General features: G+C 31.3%; 2 protein-coding genes across 3 annotated transcripts in view; both read left to right on the top strand.

Moving 5' to 3' along the window:
• Nucleotides 1-19453, top strand: part of LOC118191718 (uncharacterized) — a 264134-nt gene that overhangs the window by 209423 nt on the left and 35258 nt on the right. The window contains exon 1 of one of the 2 annotated variants that reach the window (XM_035362551.2): nucleotides 12662-13262. The exons of the other annotated variant lie outside the window; for it this stretch is intronic. The gene's annotated coding sequence lies outside the window, so the exon portion shown is untranslated. Of the gene's footprint in view, nucleotides 1-12661; nucleotides 13263-19453 lie in introns of those variants that run through there. 2 annotated transcript variants of the gene reach the window in all.
• Nucleotides 14670-19326, top strand: LOC118191719 (uncharacterized). Its single transcript, XM_035362552.2, has 2 exons — nucleotides 14670-15508; nucleotides 18792-19326. The coding sequence occupies exons 1-2, from the start codon at nucleotides 15481-15483 to the stop codon at nucleotides 19145-19147; spliced, it is 384 nt and encodes a 127-aa protein (XP_035218443.1). The 5' UTR covers nucleotides 14670-15480; the 3' UTR covers nucleotides 19148-19326.

The raw sequence follows: 19453 nt of genomic DNA, 5'->3' as shown, positions 1-19453 counted from the left end.
AGATAATGCTTTTTTGTTTTGTTTTGTTTTTGGTCAGTGTAATTTGTATAGATGATGGACACAAATTCATAAAGCCGCATTTGGAGATTACAGTTGATACTGAATAGAATTTCAACAAGCATTTTATGATTGCATTGTACAAGAAAAGACTTGAGAAAAGCTTTGAAAGAATTTAAAGATAATATGGGATTCCCAGAACCTCTGTAATTCTGCCTTTGAAGATGACGGCAATGATTTTATAAACGTGGACCTTCCTCCACAGCAGGTTGATGGAATTTTCTGATGATGGACTAGAGGCAGAATGAGGCATTGCTAGCAGTGACAAGTGTTATTTAAGATTCTGTGCTTAGCAATGAATCATTACGAGCATTTCAATAGAGATTAAAAATTGTCTTCAGTTAGTCATTTATCTTGAGTAACATACGAGAGGATGCTGAACAGGCACTGGAAGCTGTAGACACACTAATGTTTGTGAAAAATGCAACACCATGAAGGAATTGTTGGAAATGAATGAAATTTATTCCGCATATTACCGATAGTGATACAAGTAAACGATCATATTTACAAACGAAAGTTGGAAAATCAGTACTTTGAGTTTCTGTCATGCCGAGAGAGAGCCTGTACACATCGTGGCATTGAATCGTATAGGTTCTGAATGTAATCCTGGGGAATGGCTTTGACTTGATGTGAAAGTTCAGTTTCAGTGTGTGCCCCACTAGCTGTACGTGCGAGTCGCTGACTGATGAAATCCTAGGCATGCTGATTGAGCAACATATCTGGGGAAGATGCAAAACCTGTTGTACCTTAAAGAAGACTTGTGCACAGGCATTTTTTCCCCCCTAAAATATAGTGCCTGGAATGCATCGAATAATGCATACTCTGTCATCATTATACTCCAGATTGTAGCAAGATTTGTTGGAGAAAGCAACTTGTTGCCACAGAGCACGCCACGCACTGAGTTGCAGTGCTCACTGAAGTCGGAGGCATATGTTACTCAGTGACAGGGCAATCCTGCGTAGAGGAACCCTTGCATGCAGTTCATGTTGCAGCAGACAGCGACGAACACTTGTAACCGTGCTCCAATATTGTACTAACATACGAGAGGATGCTGTACAATCCATCACAGCCATGCAGATGAGGTGTTTGTCGTCCTGTGCTGTTGTGTGCCCCATTGCCAGGATTTCACCTTGTTTGGTTCTCGCTGTCCATTTCTTCCAAACATGCATCACTGTTGTGGCATTGTGCTGCGTGCGGGCTGTGATTGTTTGACATGAAAGTCCACCCTCTTCCATACAGACGATGTGGCCTCGGTCAAACTTGTTGGTATGGCATCCTCCACTGTTGATGAGGCATACTGAGCACAAATTAAATGTTCACTGCAGACAGAGGATGATAAACAGATTTCAGCACAACTTTACAGTCCTTTAGTACTGCCAGTTCTCATTTCATGCATGCATAATCCCTTTGTAATTCTAATCATTTGTATGTCTTAACTCACTTTACATTTCATGTAAGTTTGGTTCAAAGTGCATAATTCCTTCATGGTTGTGATTTTCACAAACATTAGTGTATATTAGGTAGTCCTAACTAAAAAAAGCATCTTGAAATAAAAGTATGCAGTTGTCCAGATCAAATGTTTATTTTACAGAAAAATATGTTGTCCAGATCAAATGTTTATTTTACAGAAAAATATAAACAGCTTATGCATACATACATTGTTTTTATAGGATTCTGATCATACCTGAATAATTTTTCACTAAGTTGTATTTTACAATAATTCTTTCAAATAAGTAACAGTTACTTATCCATTATTTTAATTAAAAGAATTTTGTATATATTTTTGTTCTTATCAACTAATGAAAGGGATGTATATGTACTAATTTTATAAAATTCATGTGAATGTATGCAAATAAATTGTTTATAAATGTCACATAAGTTTATACCTCCTTAAACCATTTTCATGTGAAACAGAAGCCTTATTCATAACAATATAATCAAACATACCAAGGTATAATTTTATTAAGACCCTGAGTTACATCAGTATGAACTTATGATGGAACTATTGGAACAATACTCATCATGAGTTGAGGATTACTTATAATTTGTCAGTAGGCATGTATGAAAATGGGTTTTGTAATTAATATTGAATGTATAACTTTTTCTTTTCATATAAATACAGAAGAATTTCATGTCTGCAGATAATGTATTACAAGAGGCTGTTGTGTGCCAGTGGACAAGCTGGTGAGAAGCTGAACACTAATAGCTTGAATCCTGGTGAATGGACTGCCTGCATAAGCGTTGTCATGATTTTTCCACGTGTAATATGAATGCAAGCCAGTTTGCCTTAAAGCATCCTTTCTCGGAAAATATCTTCTAGTGTTTCATCACAAAAATCAGTCAAAAACTGTTTCTCATGATTTGAAAAATGCATATAAAGGAAGTCAAATTTAATTGATAGATTGTGCATGCTGAGATTGTATACTATATCATATACATTTTTAATATATTTTCTGTATCTCTAATGTTGAGAATTTTGGTGTTTTAATTTAACCCTGAATAAAATGTTAAGTACTATAAGCAAAGTAAGCAGTATTGTATTTGATGTCAGAACAATATTTTTTTTATTTTTTTATTTTATACTTGTATATTTTTGCTTATGATTGGAATTTTAGTACAAATTATTTTGGCATGATGTGGCCTGTTCTCATTTAAAATGCATTTTGTATTTTTTTTTTTTTTTTTCTTCTGTTATTTGCATTATAATAGTTTGGCCATAACAACTTTGGATGCCAAATCAACATGTATGGGAATAACTGTATTAAATTTTGAGAAAACCTTTAGGTGTCATTTATTATAAAGGTTGAGATGATTGTTTTTATAAATTCATTCATTCTTATCTATTTAAGAATTATCATTTAACATAAAAATATGAAAAAGAATAATATATTATAATACTAAATAAAATATACTTTTATATATATATATATATATATCCAAGCTCACTATATGCATACTCAAAGAGATACATTTCTTTTTTGTGATGTATGTGATGATAATTTACTGTTAAGTATCTTAAGTTGTTCATAAATAGTGCTCATTTTTCATAATGCACCAAGCAAACCTCACATAATTAATTTAATATAATATTATTGCAGAGACATATTTTTGAAATTGACATTAGTCCTCTATCCGTCCGTCCCATAGGGATAACTATGGGCCAGCTTCTGGGCAGATTTCTACTGTCATCTACAATATGCCCAAGCCCTTCGCCAATGACAGTTGCTCTCAGTTGCTTCTCTGATCTGGCTGAGTTTCATATCAGGGGAATTAAAAAAGCAAAATACATTCATTACCTAAAACCATTTTTCTCCAACTAGCTGGATGATTATGTGATTGGTGTGCATGGATGGTAATGGGAAAGGATATGATTAGATTTCTTCTAGGTCATAACAGTTTTTAATAATGAAAAGTTCTTGTTCTTTTTTCTTTAAATTCTCGTTTTTTTTTTTTTTTTTTTTTTTTTTTTTCAATGCACACTTTTTTAAAAGCAAACTGAATTAGCTGGATGATGACTACGAGTTTCTTGACATATTTAAAAGTAAAATATTGCATCTACATTCATTTTGAATAAATTGTTATTACTATAGTCTGCAATCATAGAGTTCATTTTAAGATTATTTGTCCTTTTTTTGTTTGTGGAATAGGAGGCTGTATTTTTTAGATTTTCTGTTTATTTAGCCAGTTTTCTATATAATGGCTAACATAAAATATAATTTATGTTAGCCATTATATAGAAATTTATGTGCCCTGTTTTAAAAATTATGTATATCTTAATTTAAGTTTGTCTCATGTCAGATGAACAATGCTGCTAGTCTGGTTGAGAAATTAAGAAAGTCTGACCATTCCATGAAAAATCTTTTAGAACAGCTCACTGATTAAAATACCAATTAACTGTGCTCATCAAAAATGCTGTATTATTTAATGCTTCTTCTGATGAGCGAAATTCAAAGCATTATTTCTCTTGTTTTCTGTGTATGAAGTTTGTAGCAAAATGGAATTATTATTATTTTTTTCATTTCATTCACTGATATCACAATTTTTATATGTCTGATAATGATCTACTGCATAAGTAATATCTATATGCAAACATAAACCAAAATCTTGCTTTAGAAGAATTCCACCGGTTTCGGTTCTCGAATAGATAAGACCACAGAATACTGGTGATACAATTTAGGTTTGAATTCTATCTAATGGGTTAGCTACATCTCTGTTTTTATAGTTTTCCCTATGTTTAATATGAATACAAGTCAGTTTCATTCAAAAAGTGCTCAAAGAAGGGCATCTCTTCTTTTAAGCAGATAGTCCTCAGGACCTTTGCCATAAAAATTCAACAGCTGAGCATGTACTAAAAGATAACATAGTATACAGATGTCCATTTTATAACTTTCAAATGAAGTGGTCGATTTAAATTTCACATCTGGTGCTATAGCAATATATGTGACTTGGGTAAACAGCCAGTTGATATGGTCTAAGGAACAGGGTTTTTAATTTTATTTTCTTTTCGTATAGCAAACTAGCTTGCCTATGCATATATGCAAGTCTAATTTATTTTTTACAAAAGATTCATATTAAAATACATACACATATGACAAAGAAATGTATGCACATAAACTATAACTAATAAATCAATTGAGCAATATGTGAACATAGATGCTAATGGTTCAAGTGTCGTGTAGCAGGGTATGACTGCAAACCCTATAGTGGTGCTGCAAACAAAAATTAGTGTCTGATTCAAAGCAGGCATAAAAACTAGTATACAGTTTGTCCCCATATGACACAAAACAAAAAGTATGTAATCAGAAAAAATATCATGTGGACATTGATTTACCCTACTTATAAGCTTCGGTAAAGGCCTTATCATTCGCCTTAAATCTGTAGAATGATCAGCACCCTTCTGCTTTGGAAACAGCTCCAGAAAGACATGTTAACCTAATCCACACTACAGTAGAACATGTGCCTCTGAACCATTACCATCGAAACAGCAATTTCAGAGTCACTATGTACACTAATCTCGATATTAAAGCACTGGTAGCTCTATTTGCGATTGTGCTACTGTAGATGAGTGTAGAGCACCATAGAATGGTGATATATAATATTAGGTTTATTTAGGAGCAAAAAAAAAAAAAAAAATTAGAAATCACCTATCCTGGATTCGAAATCTGGGCTTAAAGACTGCCATCCAGAAGTGCTTCTAATTACATCATGAAAGCATGCGTTGAGAAAAAAGAAAATTCCGTACATTCTTCCCCATTTAAAAGGCAGTTGGGGAGGTGGTAACCTAGTCGCCACCTGCTGGTGGTGAAGAATTTTCGTCTACCACATTTTAGTTTGGGAACCACTTGGTTAGTTGGTTGAGCCTAGGTATTTATTTGAAATAGAAAATATCAGCGAATGACCGCCCCAGGATTTGCATTCTGGACTTCCCTATTGCCAGCCGAACGTGCTTCTAATTAGAACACGAAGCCAAGCGTTAAGGAAAGAGAAAATTAGTGACTTAGTATCTTATTTTATTTTGGCTGCACACAATTCCTATATGTAGCTAAGCGAATTTCCCGGTCAGTAGCATAAATCCCAACCTTCCTAGTGGACAGCGGGCTTCCGCTCCTGTAAAATATTGCGATTTAAGAAGTCATCCACGATAGCTGATCACTTCTGCAATTATATAAATAATAAAAATTAAGAATGAAATGGAGAAATTAATGTAACGTTAGTACAAACAAGAAGATGTAACAAAAAGATCAACTAGGAGATCACTTAAGGTCCGGTATTGTACAGCATGCACATATACGTAGCATGATATCTATGGGTTGTAGGAGAGGGTATAAAGCATGGTGTATGCTCAAAACATGAACGGAAGCTACTGCACGGTACATTTGGTTTTAACAACATCGATTTGTAGTCTCAGCGTGACAGTTCTATAGACAATATCTGGACGACTTTGTCTGGAAGTTTGAAAGAAGGCCAAAGTGCGACTATACACATCATGTCAGTAGTTTGGATTACATTTCGAACAAAGGGAGCAGCTATCTGAAGGTTTAGTAATGCTCATTGCCAAATTAGACTTTTATATGCCCGTAGCACTTCAAAGATTTTGCTGCCTCCCCATACTCATCTATAGTATAACGCCTCTTTCTCATCATTCCCTCTTTCTCGGGCTTGGATTAACTGCACTATGTATTCCTTTCTAAAATCTGCAGTGAGAATTTTATTTTTGTGGAGCCTTTGAATATTTAAGCATTTCTTTGAATCTTTAAGCACCCTTTTGTAACGCCGCCTTTACCTGATGCCCTAAGCACGTGCTTACTTTCCTTAATGGCTAATCCAACTCTGGTAGTGGTTTTCCACAAACAACCACGCCAGGATATGAAGAACTGATATCTTCTCTTACAGATGATGAGTTGGGTTCAGTTTATTTAGTTATGGCGAAATATTCGAGGGCTACACCTGTCTAAGGGAAGGGATGGCTTCGTGAAAGACTTTCTAAGGGAAATTGGACTGTATATAGGTTACACATATGGAAACCATGTAAACGCTTAGTTAGCAGCCAATCTGCTCGCCGGGATTCGAGCCCCGGCCCGAGTTTATCGGCTTTACCTCTCAGCCACTGGAGAGCCGTCTTTAGATGATGCGATATCTATGCTAATGACTCCCATCATCTGGTGGTGGTGACAGTGGGTGACATCCTAAGATGCATGCAATCTATTACTGGACATCCAATATGACTAAAGACTTGCTATAGTTTTTAGCGCCTAAAGACAACTGCAGATTTCGTACACCCTTCTGTTTTCTAAGTATGGAAACTGTTTCATTCTAAAACTTCGTCAGTTTAGCATTTCCGTAACACTACGCCCAGGGACAGTTGTCCACCCTCGCCCGTCTCTAGCTATAACACTGATATCACTACGAAACAATCTGATGGTGTTTTGATCGCTTTGCGGACTTTCATGCCTTCTTGTCGGAGGCAGTGTCTTCTGTAGTGTTGCAAACAAAAGATCTGAGTAGCTCCATTGGCGTGGCGAGCATAACTGGCGCCCGGGGCAAAATACCTTTTTGGTGCCCCCTTCCCGAAAAAAACACAGTGATATGATGAAAATCTTGTTTGGAGACCATTTGGTGCCCCTCTGCGACCGGCGCATCATACACCCCCTTTACGCCACCGAGTAGCTCAGCAATCGAGTTGAGCTTTAAGGATAGCAGCAGTTGCTGGCAAGACTAAACAGGGAAAGGGGGGTGTCATCCAGTTTTCTAGGACAATAGAGCAGCCGCTGCAATATTATATGAGGGGTTATCATCCAGATTCAAGAATAAGATAACACCTTTAATCTTCCGATATTTAGATTATCTAGCCATTCTGGAAGTCTAAATATCTAGATAAAGCAGAGATTATGCAGTCGTCCCTCTAAGATCATCGAAAGGAAACAGTTTGCAAGTGCTCAAATTTTCGTTTGTGGAAGTGAAATGCTTGGTCGCTATATGAAGCTCCATACATCTGAAGAAGATTAATTCACTATTGACTGCAGTTGTGCTAATGTTCTTCTCCTCACGTGCATCTTTTCCAAGATTCTTCGCAAACAATAGTGCTACACTTCATGGTATACCAACTGTCGCTAGCTTGTTAAGGAGTGAAGATATAGCACCTGTCTTAGCGTAGGCATTCTGAAGGCTGTCGTATGCTCCAACTTAATATATGGTGTATGGTCTGGGGACTTTTGACAGCCCGTCGCTAGTGCCTTTAAATGCTTTCATAGCTGTAATCAGCCCTGCAAGAAGAATTGAACATAATTTCTCAGAAATTCGTGGACGATCTCGTACAGAGCATGAATATACAGTAGAGAGACTGCATCACAATTAAGTAGGATTGTATCCCCTAGTGATAATTGAGTTTGTGTTACCCTTATCATATGGGCATTCACCTTCTAATTTGAGTAGAATACAGATGTATTTCGAATCTGCTTTTGTATCTTTTGCATTCCTTTCTTAGTCAGGGTTGTCACATTTCTCACTGTCTAATACGTTGAGGATGTTATACTATGCTTTGCACCATTCTAATTACTGCTTGCACATGAGACATAACATGCGAAAATCTGTCTGTCTCAACCAATATACACCAATACCTGACAAAGAATCCAAGCACAATATTTCAGTAGGATAATGAACGCCACTCATGGCTTATTGCCCAAGACTGGCTACGTCATTTACTGACACTTACACAACCTACCTGCTCCAAAAATATGTCCCTTGTTGAGCATAAACCTACCAGTAAATTTGGTGAATACTGTTAGTTCGACTGGTTTGAAATTCCAGCGAACGGACTGGTCGCATGGGAGTTTTTGATGTTTTCTCTTGCGAAATGTGAATGCCAGCTAGTTTTCTTCGAAAAGTCCATCATGAAGCCATCAAGAATCTTTGCGCTTCTTAGACAAATAGCCCTCAAGTGCTTTTCTAAAATCAAACAAACCAAATCGAATCTTTAAAAAGTGCTCCACAAAAGCATCCCTGTTCTTAGGCAGAAAGCCCTTGCGTGCTTTGCAGTGATAAAAATAATGTGACCTAAGCTCTATCTGGCCTGCGTAGGCTCAGTGCTTCGATGTCCTCAATGTGAAACACATTATCTAGCAAGTGTGGAATGTTTGCCATAGGATTATACGAGTGCCTGTTCAATTTTATGCCTCAATGCATTGTAGTCAGTACTTAATTTCTAAAGGAAGAAGGACTATGAAAGGTCGTCAACAAAGATAAAAATAAAGAAAAATAAATAAATAAATAAATAAAAATAAAATGTAAATTAATAAATAAAATTAGATAATTCAATTTAATTAATGAAAATAGTTCCGTAGAAAATTGAAATACCGGAGCTCATCTTAATTTAGACTCCAACAGGAATTATACTTTTGCTCAGTGAAAAGTACTGGGACTGGATTTTAGGTGAATTAAAGACGTGACTATGACTTGAGAACGTACTGAAGATGATTGCACTGCATGCATATCCTTCTTTAATTGACCTGCTGCTCTGTTTTGATGAGCAGATCTCAAAACAAGAGAATAGATAAACAAGAGCTAAGTTCAGAATCCAGAAAGCAAACAGAATTAACATTTTTTATGAAGAGCATTGCTTACAGATTATAGGTCACATAATATCATGATAAAAGGTGTTTATTACGCTAACCTGTTGACTCAACTTGTACTAAGCCCACCAGCGGCCGAGAGGTAAATCCGCTGAATGCTAGTAATTCGCTCAGAGTTTTATCTTGACGAATAGGCTGGCTCCAGAGGAGATTTTGCTGTTTTCCTCATGTTTAAAGTGAATCAGAGCCAGTTTTCCTTATATTGTTCCTCTGAAAAGGCATATCTGCTCTTAGACAGATAGTTCTCACATTTTTCTGACGTAATAATCCAATACATTTCCTATTAACTATAAAACTGTGTAGCAAACTCAGCAGTAAAATTCCGCTATGCATAAAAACGCTGCAGCACACAAGACTAAAATTTGCCAGATTGCTGTTCCAGGAATGATAATTTTAGCTTATACCCTACGCACAATGTTCACTAGACCTTGTCATCAAATGATTTCTTTTTTGTTTCAAAAACAGAAGAAGTATTTGTATATTTCATACTGCAGTTTGATGATGATTTGAATGATGTTCAGGAATGATCTGAAGGCTGTGATAAAAAATATTTTTATATTGGAATTCAATGCGTAATTGATTGCTGTACTAAATGCATTTAAGTCAACATAGGAAACTGAGAATGGAATTTTAAACATTTATCTTCTACAAATTTATTATGCTTAAACTTACTGAATATATCTATATATGGAATAAAATTAAGCAGAGAGAAGGAATATTTCACAAATGGCTTGACATGACAAAACTAAAATGTACATAGGCTGTACAATGAAATTTTCTACCATTATGAAGATGTAAGACACAGAGCTCTTAAGTTGTCTGAATAATTTTAAAATAATACACTTGTTATGAATCCAGGTGAACATTGAAATTTAAAATGGAAGTTAGATTTTGAACGTTGATCATAAGTTTCAAGGCTATTAAGTTAAACTGCAGAAAACTTTTCAAAAGAGAAATTAAAAACTGAAAAAACAATTATGTTTTTTCAGAATTAATGTATTCACAAAAAAAAAAAAAAAAAAAAAAAAATCACAGGAGTTCACCAGACAAACCAGTTAAAAAAAATAATAATTGAACTAAGGAAGTAGCTGTTATTTTGGAAACGAATGAACAAAAACTTTTCATTTGAATAATAATAAAAAAATATAGAGAGATTTTAAATCATTAGTAAAAGATCATTAAAAATGCCAGTGTGGTAACTGTATTAGAAATCTCAGCTCTTCTACATATAAATCCATTAGTAACTTTAAATAAATAAATAAAGGTAATACAAGACATTCTGATGTAGTCATACATGTGTGCTGATTCATTGCAGTTAGCAATATTTCTTGAAATGTGTTGGTCCTGAAATCAGTTTCTCATGTATTTCAAGGTTTTGAAAAGAAGTAAAAAAAGTATCAAATTGGTTAAAATTTATTCAAAGGGGTTAAAACAAAAAGAGAGGTATTTATCTCATGTACATATTTTAATTCTTTTAGAACTTGTATTTTAGAACCATCAAAAATTGTTTTCAGATTTTTTCATTAAATAGCTTCACAAAACTCACTTCATTCTCTGACAACTGAAAGTATTAAATTATATTGTTTGTATTATTTGTTACTGTACTAAAAATGGTCTGCTTTAATAGATGTTGTGTATTATTTATTTTTAGATTATTATATTAGATTAAGTTTATTCTTATAGGAAAAAAAAAAAAAAAGTAATAATGTACATATGTCCAAATAAGTTGCTAAAAAGGTTAATTTTTTTGATTGTTTACTTAAAACATTCAACAGAAGTCATATACTTAAAATTTATATGTATAAATTGATTCACATATTTGCATTAAACTGAATATTTTTAAATACATTATCTTAGAATAATAATGTACTTATGTAGAATTTACTAATATTTTACTCTATATACATACAAATATATTGCATTATTTCAGACTTCCATATTTAGATATTTGGATAAAAAAGGCTAAGCATTTTTAGATGTCACATCTGTAAATAGTATAAAGCAAAACTCTTACATGAAAAAAAAAAAAAAAAAAAAAAGGAAAAGAAAAGGACATTTGAAGTACAGTTCTTATACTAGAAATTAGGTGCTTTGAACCAATAAGTTAATGACAAGTTAATGACAAGACATAGTGCTGCCATTTATTTCTTAAATAGAATATATAAATATGTCATCTATTACTTTAATACAATATATATATATTAATATATAAATGTGCTTGGATATAATGTATAATTATTTTCAGGAAAATATTTTTTTTAGAAAATATTCATAACATTATAATTTTTCTAACAAAAATAATCATCTGTTATCATACTTCAATACCATAAAATATATTTGGAGGTAAAATGACTTTCCTGTATAAAGTTTTATTTTTGAGCTTATGGAGGCAGGATATGATAATAAAACAAATACAGCATAAGTCATTTGTAAGCGATTATTTTCTATATTCAGAGTGTGTAATCAGTCACATATATTTATAAAAAATACCTTAGAATTATCTTTATTATAATTTTGTATATATATATCCTCCTCCTTCTTTTCAATATTAAATATAAGAGAGTCAATTGTGTTTTTAATAAATCATCAGGTACACTATCAAAAGGTAAAAAATTTCCACGTCTTTATATTAAAATTTGAGTTCTTCTAAGAGTTTAAAACAAACCCACACACAAAAGTTTGCTGCAGAAACCAAAATTATGATAAAAAATTTCTAAACTTTTTTTTTTTTTTAAGGAGCTGGGTGGTTTGTTTACATTCTTTTTCAGCAAGACATTTTTCGAGACCAGACTCAAAAATGTATGTATGCATGTATATCTGTGCACACAGACACAAACGTATGTACACACATATACATATGCTACATGAACACCTACATCCGTACATACAAGCATATGCACATACATTTCTGAATTAATCTCCTGAACACACTCTTTATGTATATAAATGCTTCTGTATGCAATTTTATAGAAATATTTAGCTATGCATGACAGAAAAGTTACACAAGGTTTTAAGACGATTTTTCAATTTCGTTTCATAAGAATGTGATTTTACTGCTTGCATGTATGATTTATTTAAATCTGTTGATAAGAATTTCAAGAAATTTTGATTATTTGTGTAAACTCCGCATCAGTATAAAATGATCAAACATTAGCAATTTAAAACAAGAATAATATTCAGATATATTCAAAGTTCTTTATTTTATATAATGTTTTAGATATCTATCAAAGAATGATAGTAATTAGTCATCAAATGAAATAAAAAATAACTTTTTCTTGACATTCTAGCACTACACGGAAAAGCAATTCACCCTTCCGATAATCAACACAAATGTAAACAAACATCTCTTTACGACTGGTCGGAATGCGCAAAAATCACGAAAGTGTCTCTGCGCAACTAGTCGTACTTTTAGCATTTTTACCATGTTTCAGCTAAACGTCCGACGTCGTACGGGTAGACACAGTCGACATTTAGCGTTGTATAGTTAACCCGGGAGGACGCACAGTATGTTATTTAACACGAGAACACGCGTCGCAATTACATGACATACAAATGAAACATATTATTACAATTCAGTAAAATAATGCATTCTGTATTAATTGCAACATTTATTATATAAAACAACTTAAAAATAATGTTAATTTTAAAATTAATAACAAATAAAAGTACTTACATTTTCTTCAGATGACTAGGAATCATTGATTTATCTTTATTAGCCCGTCTTTAAAACGATATATTATTCCTTAAAATGCATTTTCAAAAGCTTTACTCGCTTTAGTATGCTGCCTGAAAACTTACTTTTTAACTTTTATTTTTAAATGTTTACTAAATTTTTCTTCAGAACATAGTGTTTAAACAATTCTATCTTGTTTACTAGGCCATCCTTGAAGGAACAGCTTCTAGTCAAAGACCTCCCGGGCAATAGCTCTATCCCTATCTAATGGAGGAAGTAATTTTTCTTATGTTGATTCTGCCATTTCAGTATCAGAATCATACATTCGTCTTCTCACTATGGGAGCACCTTTTATTACTTGTGCATAGATACTAAATTGTCTTACATTTTAGGATGTCTGGAGGGTATAATTATGATTTAGATTCTATATCAAATATTTAGATTCATATTCATAAAAATGATTATATGAATAAAAGTAGATTAGTTGTTGCTACTATGCAGACAGACGTGAAGAAAATTTCTTATGTTTAACTATAAATTTTCCATTTACAGTTAAAAATCTATCATTATTTATCTGAAATTTTTTATTTCACATAAAAATTTTGAATGATGCAATAAATTCTAACTATGCTAAAGGAGGTTTTTAATAGTATGGTGAATTTCTAGATATATTTATCTTTATTATTTTTAACTTTAAATAGTTTAACTTTAAATAGTTTTTAACTTTAAAATAGTTTTAAACTAAAAATCGATTCCTGTTAATTTGAATGAGAAGAATATGATCAGATTTTTAAATTAATATATGTCAGTGTAATATTGCTAGATTTGTGAGATATTAAATTACTTTTGATATTATTTTGTCACATAACACATTAAAATTGTAAACATTTGAACAAATTAACTTTTGATGAGTTTTTTACTCCAAAGATAGATTCTTGTAAAAAGTATAGAATTCAATGATGTACAATTAAACGAAAAAGGAGGAACTCCTGTATGTATTGTTTATTGCACCTATATTCTGTAAAAATTTAGACATTTAACTTAATTTCAAGTATAACAAGTTAAACTTTTTATTTATGTTTTCAGTGGATCATGTGTAATGTAAGTTTTTCCTTTATAAATTATATAAAATTCAGTCTTGTCGAGTGTAATCATGTATTTTGTGCATATCTTTTCCCTTTGTATGGATTTTTTCATAGGATTGAAAATAAATGCTTATGAAAAGGAACATAGGTTGTGACAATAAAAATTTTATTTTTTCTTTAGCAATCAAATAGTAATAAAAGTTTAATATATAAATTAATATAGGAATTAAATTCTTATATGTCAGAAAAGCTAAAATAAAATATAAGTTAATGGACTATGAAAGGAATTTCGGACATAGCTATTATGAGTAGAAAGAGTACAGCAATAGGTTGAGCTCTGAACCATTCTTTGAAATGCATCATGTCATATACTATATACAAAATGTATGTACATGCAGAGGTAATACAGTACAAAGTCTGTAATTCGGACTCGTCGGGACTTCGGCGATTTCGGATTAGGGGTTTTTCCGGATTATAGATAGTTAATTTTAATGTGGTAAGATGGCATGCAGAAATTATACAATTAAAAATATGAAACCATAATTTATGAAATAAAGAGCAATTATGATCTAAAGGGTATCAAAATTTACAAAAAAAAAAAAAAAGTCTTAATATTTATTTGTTTACTTTATTAAACATGTTTTTCAATGTAAGTTGTTTAAGTTGCTTCGTTTTTTTTTTTTTTTTTTTTTTTTTTTTTTTTGTGCTAATACTTTCTCTTTAATTCTATAAACAGACATAATTTTTTGTTCAAAAGTTCCACTGTTAAAGTCCTGTAATTGCTGTGTCGAGAATACCGACTAACTTGTCAATCAAAATTTTGTAATTCTTTGTAGATCCTTTTGCAGCTTCAGAATTGGAAACTGTTTTTGACATAATCGAAAGTTCAAGCTTAATTTTTATAAAATTGCTCTAACAGTCTGCAAAAAATAATAAGCCAGATCCGATTAGAAGATTAAGGAACAGCGCAGTCTGCAACATTAACTTAGAATCAGTAAAGATTAGCCTAGCTTATACCGTCTGTTATACATTAAACGCGCATGTGTAAAGCATATAAAAATAAAAGTTTGTGGCATTGAGGTCCGGATAATGGACATCCGGACTATGGACTTTGTACTGTATAAGCAAGTTTTGAATGTACTCACAAATGTTCTGTATGCGCTTCTTTTGTTGTACAACATACATCAAGTCTGAAATGTTCTTGCCAAACTTTGTACAGCATGTCTGTATCAATGCTGGCAAATGCAGCCGTGATACAGGCTTTTAAATCAAATTAAGATCATTGGACCTAGAGGCACATAAGCGAAATCTTGGTAATCAGTTTCCAAAATATGTTGGGTCATTTAATCTGTTTTTCTGGATCCTGTGAGAGTTTGAACTGAAATATGCTCTGAATATAAGCAAATTTCTGGATTATTTTTAATTCCCAGTTTTTATCTCTTTGATACATTTAAAGCAATAAAATATTAATTTTTTATCCATCCTGTTTTCATCTCATTTCAATACAGGTGTAATGCTGTAATTTTTATTTAAATAAATGAAAGGACTTCAGATTGCAATAAGTGGTAAGTAATTTATATCTTATTGCAACAAAAAAAAATAAATTTAATGAAAAATAATCCATATTTACTTACATTGCCATTTGTGTATTTGTTTCCTAACATTTTCAATATATGATTTAGAAACTTCTGATTTATGGTAGCACAGCCAGCACTAGGCTTTTTGCTGTTTGATGCAATATCTGTGACTTCTATGTTTTGCCATTCATTGAAGCCTGCACAAATTGCATTGGCTTTAGCATTGTCCCTGTGTGTATACAACAACATATAAGTTGTTAATGTATAGCGGCAAGCAATGGGAAGTAAATACTATTGAAAGCAATAACTGTAGCTGATTTCTTTAAAATATGGAATACAGTAATTATATATGCTTTTTTGTTCCCTTCATCCCTCTCCTTTGACATGTTTTACATGATGTAATTTTCCCTTGTCAATTTTCAGAGGTAAAGTTAATAAAAACTCTAGTGTAATGTGAGTGTTTAATAAAATATTAACTTTTATTTCTCGAAAATTATTGAAGAATGCAGGATGATTTTTTTTTTTTTTTGAGAGATGGAAAAATGACAAAAAATCCTTAATGATAATTTTTTTCATATGGTTAACTTTGTTAAGTGATATATCTGGTAACATGAATGACTAGTTTGGTCTTCCTTATATTTCTATGTTACTTGTGTATTATCCTGTTGACTGTGAAAGTTAGTTACAATATAACCATGAAATATAGCTGAGATATCGTCCAATGCCCATATTGCACCAGTCCATATTGTCCATATTGCACCAGTCCTTCGTGTGGAATTTTGAAGGAATTGACATCTCTTTATTTAACAAATAGTCAGTATTTGATCTGTTTTGTCTTTGCTCTTCAAAAAACCTTTTTCATGGATATCTGTTGTTTTGTTAGGCCTTCAGATTTTACCAGAAGCTGTATTTAGATCGCTATGAGTAGAAACTTCCCACAGGTAATTGTTCCAATGTACTATTATTGTTTTGTCGGCCATTATCAGTTGACCATATTAGTTCCACTATTAAACGCTTTTTTATGGTACTATCTTATAACTACCATATTAAAATAATCCACTGCTTGCTTTTCATCAGAAGGCACATTCTAAATTTTAATCATATTTGTTTCCAAAATGAAAAACAAAATCACAGCAATAACAGTTAATTCATATCTTTGTTCATAAAAATAAAACCTGAGGTCAGTCAAGTTTACATCAACAAAAGCGCTGCTGTTATGATTATGTTGGTATGTCACACTACTTATCCATAATTGGTGCTAAATTGTACAGCTTGTTCACTGTTTCACAGTCGATAGGATATTATGTAGGTACCATATCTACATATATATTTATTATTTCTTACAATATATTGTGGTATTTTGAGTTGTAAATGTTCTTTTATTTTCCCTTATGCAGTAAGAAAAATTGTATAGTTTCTCTGTGTAATGAGATGTAATTGCATAATCAAATTTTCACTAATACCATGTAAATTTTCGGCATCGTGTAAAATGTCATTTACATGGTATATGAGCAATAAAATTTATATAATATGAGGTATGTTTATCATTGCATTTTAAATTTTGAGAACATGTAATATTTTCCCATAAGGTAATTGTAACATATAATGGTAAAAAAATTAAGGATTATTTATGTACCTTTAGATAAACTAGGTCTAGGCAATTCAGTCCACATGTAAAGAAATTTATATATTATTTGTATAATTATGAGTGGATTAGATCTGTCATTCTTGTGTTAATTTTAGCTTAATTTAAAGTGGTAAAGTATTGATCATTGTGCCTTATATCACATCGCTAAAATAATGCCATCAACCATGGAAGTAGCAATTGATAACTAGTTTTAGCTAATCAGTTAGAAAATGCATTCTTTATTATTATAGAAGTTTATTATTATCATCACTATAGATTTCAGCTATGTGGTGAGGTTTTATTTTTGAGTTCTAAAAGTAGAAGGGATTTCAAAAATTTTAATTTGTAAAAATGTTTTGATTTGCATCCTTTACTTAAAAAATAAAATTTGAAGTATAGGTAATAATGCTAGACAATGCATTTTTCATTGAAAAGTAAAGTCATTTAATATTTTTTAAAAGATATGTAGTATGCATTCTAAATGTTAATTGTCGTAAACTTTTTCTTATAGCATTTATACAAGTAACTGATATTATTCTTCCCATAATGAATTTAATAAATAATATAAATATTAGCTTTTTTATTGATAAATATGTACGTGTCATTTATGTTTATGTTTTTCTGTGTGCTCTGATTTGAATCCTTTTTATCTGCTATATGTATATTAATACAATAAATACTACTTTCTCAGAATACATATAATTTTGGTTTTTATGTAAAATATTTTTCATTCTTCTAAAAAAGGGGAAATATAGATGTTTCATCATAAATCTTAGCTGCTTGCTTTCCTGATTTTAATTTTTATTCTTTACCAAAGAAAGTGTTTCTCAATAATAAATTAAATTCATTGAATTAATGAAGTATAAACTGTGAAAATTTCATTCCATCAACTTTAAAGATTTTCAGCATAATTTTTCTTAATAAATTTTATGTGATTTGAATTTTTTTAATCTACTGTGGACATTTGTAGGATTTCATACAAAAGTTCAATCAGGGCATAATCAGTTAATGGTATTTTTATTTAATTTTGTTTCACATCAGTATATGGAATATTACTACATTTGTCCATACAATAGTATGTACATTAGTTATTAATTTTATTATCGTTATGTTTAAAAATACTTTGATGAATTAAAACTTTCCTTCCTTACTCTGGATTATCTTAGTGTAAAAGTATAAAAAAAATTAGAAAATGAAATTAACCAAAGAACGTAAAATTTAGAATATGTAATTAAATATTAATATGTTTTACATCAATATCATATTATACATTTTAGGATCAATTTGGACTTCTGTTGAGATGGTGCTGCCGTGCAGCACATAAACTCCTAATTTTTGGTGCAATAATCTTTTGCAAGTTTTTCAAATTTCGAGGTTGGCAGCTATGATAATGTAATGACAAAATAATGTAATGACTTGCAGGAATCTGAACCTAAAATTACTGCCTTTTTATAAGAGTTTCCTTTTTTTGCATTATTTTAATTAAGACATTTAATTAATACTTACATTTAATTATATGATGTTCATTATTGTAATATTCTAATATTCAACTTTTCAGAAATTATTTTGTTATGTATATATTTTGAAAGTTTTTCTGTATAAAAAATATTTTTGATACTTATGGAATGCATTTTTCCCTCATAGATATAAAAACATATGGAGTGATATCTTTATCTTCAAATGTTGATAAAACTTCTTGTGGAATTAGTGATCTTCAACAGACTCAAAATCTACAATTTCCTTCTGTTAAAAAAATTTATGTCTGTGATATATGTGGTAGATCCTTTAGTCAAAAAAGTACTTTAAAAGAACATTACAAGCTTCATACGGGAGAGCGTCCATTTGTATGCCCAACATGTAAAAAATGTTTCACACAAAGAGGAACTTTGAAGACTCATATGAGAATCCATACAGGAGAACGTCCATATAGTTGTAATCTCTGTGGCAAAAGATTTATTACAAGTTCAAACCTTTATGCTCATTATAGAAAACATAAATGATAAGTTAATAACTTTTTACATGGGAATCGAGATTTTTTTTTTTTATTTATTTAGAGTAGTGTCTATATTTCAAGACTAGATAATAAGATATTTTTTTCCTAATAGTATTGTTTCTTGCTTCAAGGCTATACGAAAAGTAGATTTTTTTTTTTTAATTGTCAAACTTAAGGATTATATATATATATATATATAATGTATGATCTTAAATATATATATATATATATATCACTATATATATATATATATATATCCCTATATATATATATATATATATATATAGGGATAGTTTTGTTTTTAATAAAATTT

Source organism: Stegodyphus dumicola, chromosome 7 (assembly GCF_044657685.1).
Source record: "Stegodyphus dumicola isolate Sdum_Otavi_A_Nest chromosome 7, ASM4465768v1".
In the NCBI taxonomy this organism is placed as follows: domain Eukaryota; kingdom Metazoa; phylum Arthropoda; class Arachnida; order Araneae; family Eresidae; genus Stegodyphus; species Stegodyphus dumicola.
This window is presented reverse-complemented; position numbering and strand designations above follow the sequence as displayed.